Consider the following 1,327-nt stretch of genomic DNA (forward strand, 5'->3'; position numbering starts at 1 on the left):
TATGATGTATGCTTCTTGGATTTGGAAAAAGCCTTTTTGAGGCTTCATATCGCCTCCCCTAAGGTGATCAAAGTATTGGTGGGAAACCGAGCTTTCTATAGCGATAGAATTCTCTTTGGACTAAAGCATGGTCCAAGCTCTCTGAGTTCCTCCGTATTACTGTTACTAAATGCTTGTTTCTCTGCCTTGCTTCAGAGACCAGTGAATGAGTCTTCGATTGATTCCTTTGCCAATCTTGTGGATGGCTTGATTGTGCTCAATTACTACGATGATCTGATCTTGATGGGTGAGAAGCCTTTAGTCGAGCGTATGCGTCATCTTCTTTCTCTCACAGCAAGCCTTTGTGGTTCCAATTTCCCCGCTGAGAAGTGTGACGACTTACGTACGGTACCCGCTGCTTGTCGCCATCTTGGCCTACTCTGGAAGATTACTGATGATCGTCTGGTGATCAGTTGTGTGAAACCTGATCCCGTCGATTTCTCTCTTCCTCAGGATGGCATCTTACGAGTTTCACGACGTCAAGCATTTATGTTGGCTGGTCGTAACTATGATCCCCTTCGTTGTCACCAGGTGGTACGCTTGGGGGGCGACTATTTACGCCATTGGTTCGGTTCGTCCCCAGGAGGCTCCCGTCGTTCAGCGTGGGATAAACAGTGGACCCTCAATCAACGACAAGCTCAGGCTTATCAGTATGCATTGTCTACTATAGATGCGGCTTGCCTTGGTGAGTGTTGCCACCATACTATTCCCCTTGATCACCACGTCTTGGTGGTACACTGTGACGCTAGTTCGTCAGGTTATGGTTATTGTATCCACTCAGTTGCTGACGATGAGTCTCTCTGGCCTGAGCTGAATGACCCCTCACGAGTTCTCCTTGAGGCTTGCGCTGAGAGTTTTCAGCTGCGCGATCGCGAGAAGCGTTGGCACATCAATCGTAAGGAGGCTCTTGTCTTATATAAAGCAAGTGTCGCAGCAGAACATTGGTTATCCTGCTTCACTCCTCATTCTCCTCAAGTTCAGCGTGTAATATTGTTCAGCGACAACTCTAGTGCTGTTCACTGGGCGACCCAGCTTACGGTCGGTACTAAAAGTTACGATCGCATTGTTATTGAACGGTTATTAGATCTCTTCGATTCGCTCCTGGGCCATATTCGCGATAAATATGGCATACAGTTCGAGTTTCGCTATATTGAAGGTGCGAAAAATCTTTTCGCTGATAACCTCTCTCGTCAAGCTTCTTTGTTCCCAGAGTTCCCGCCCTTGAGTGACCTCAACGACGTTAACAAGCACAGTAGTTCGTGTGAGACGACTCTTGTGTTATCTTCAG

The 1,327-nt window shown here is 47.4% G+C and overlaps 2 protein-coding genes across 2 annotated transcripts; both read left to right on the top strand.

The window, feature by feature from the left end:
• Nucleotides 1-282: 282 nt before the first annotated feature.
• Pmar_PMAR013573 (hypothetical protein) lies at nucleotides 283-444 on the top strand (the record flags this gene model as incomplete). Its single annotated transcript, XM_002786327.1, has 1 exon — nucleotides 283-444. A coding segment is annotated over one exon (162 nt), but the record flags the coding sequence as incomplete, so codon positions are not given.
• A 126-nt stretch (nucleotides 445-570) lies between these two features.
• Nucleotides 571-724, top strand: Pmar_PMAR013574 (hypothetical protein; the record flags this gene model as incomplete). Its single annotated transcript, XM_002786328.1, has 1 exon — nucleotides 571-724. A coding segment is annotated over one exon (154 nt), but the record flags the coding sequence as incomplete, so codon positions are not given.
• Nucleotides 725-1,327: the final 603 nt, after the last annotated feature.

Source organism: Perkinsus marinus, assembly GCF_000006405.1.
Source record: "Perkinsus marinus ATCC 50983 genomic scaffold scf_1104296931426, whole genome shotgun sequence".
Lineage (NCBI taxonomy): Eukaryota > Perkinsozoa > Perkinsida > Perkinsidae > Perkinsus > Perkinsus marinus.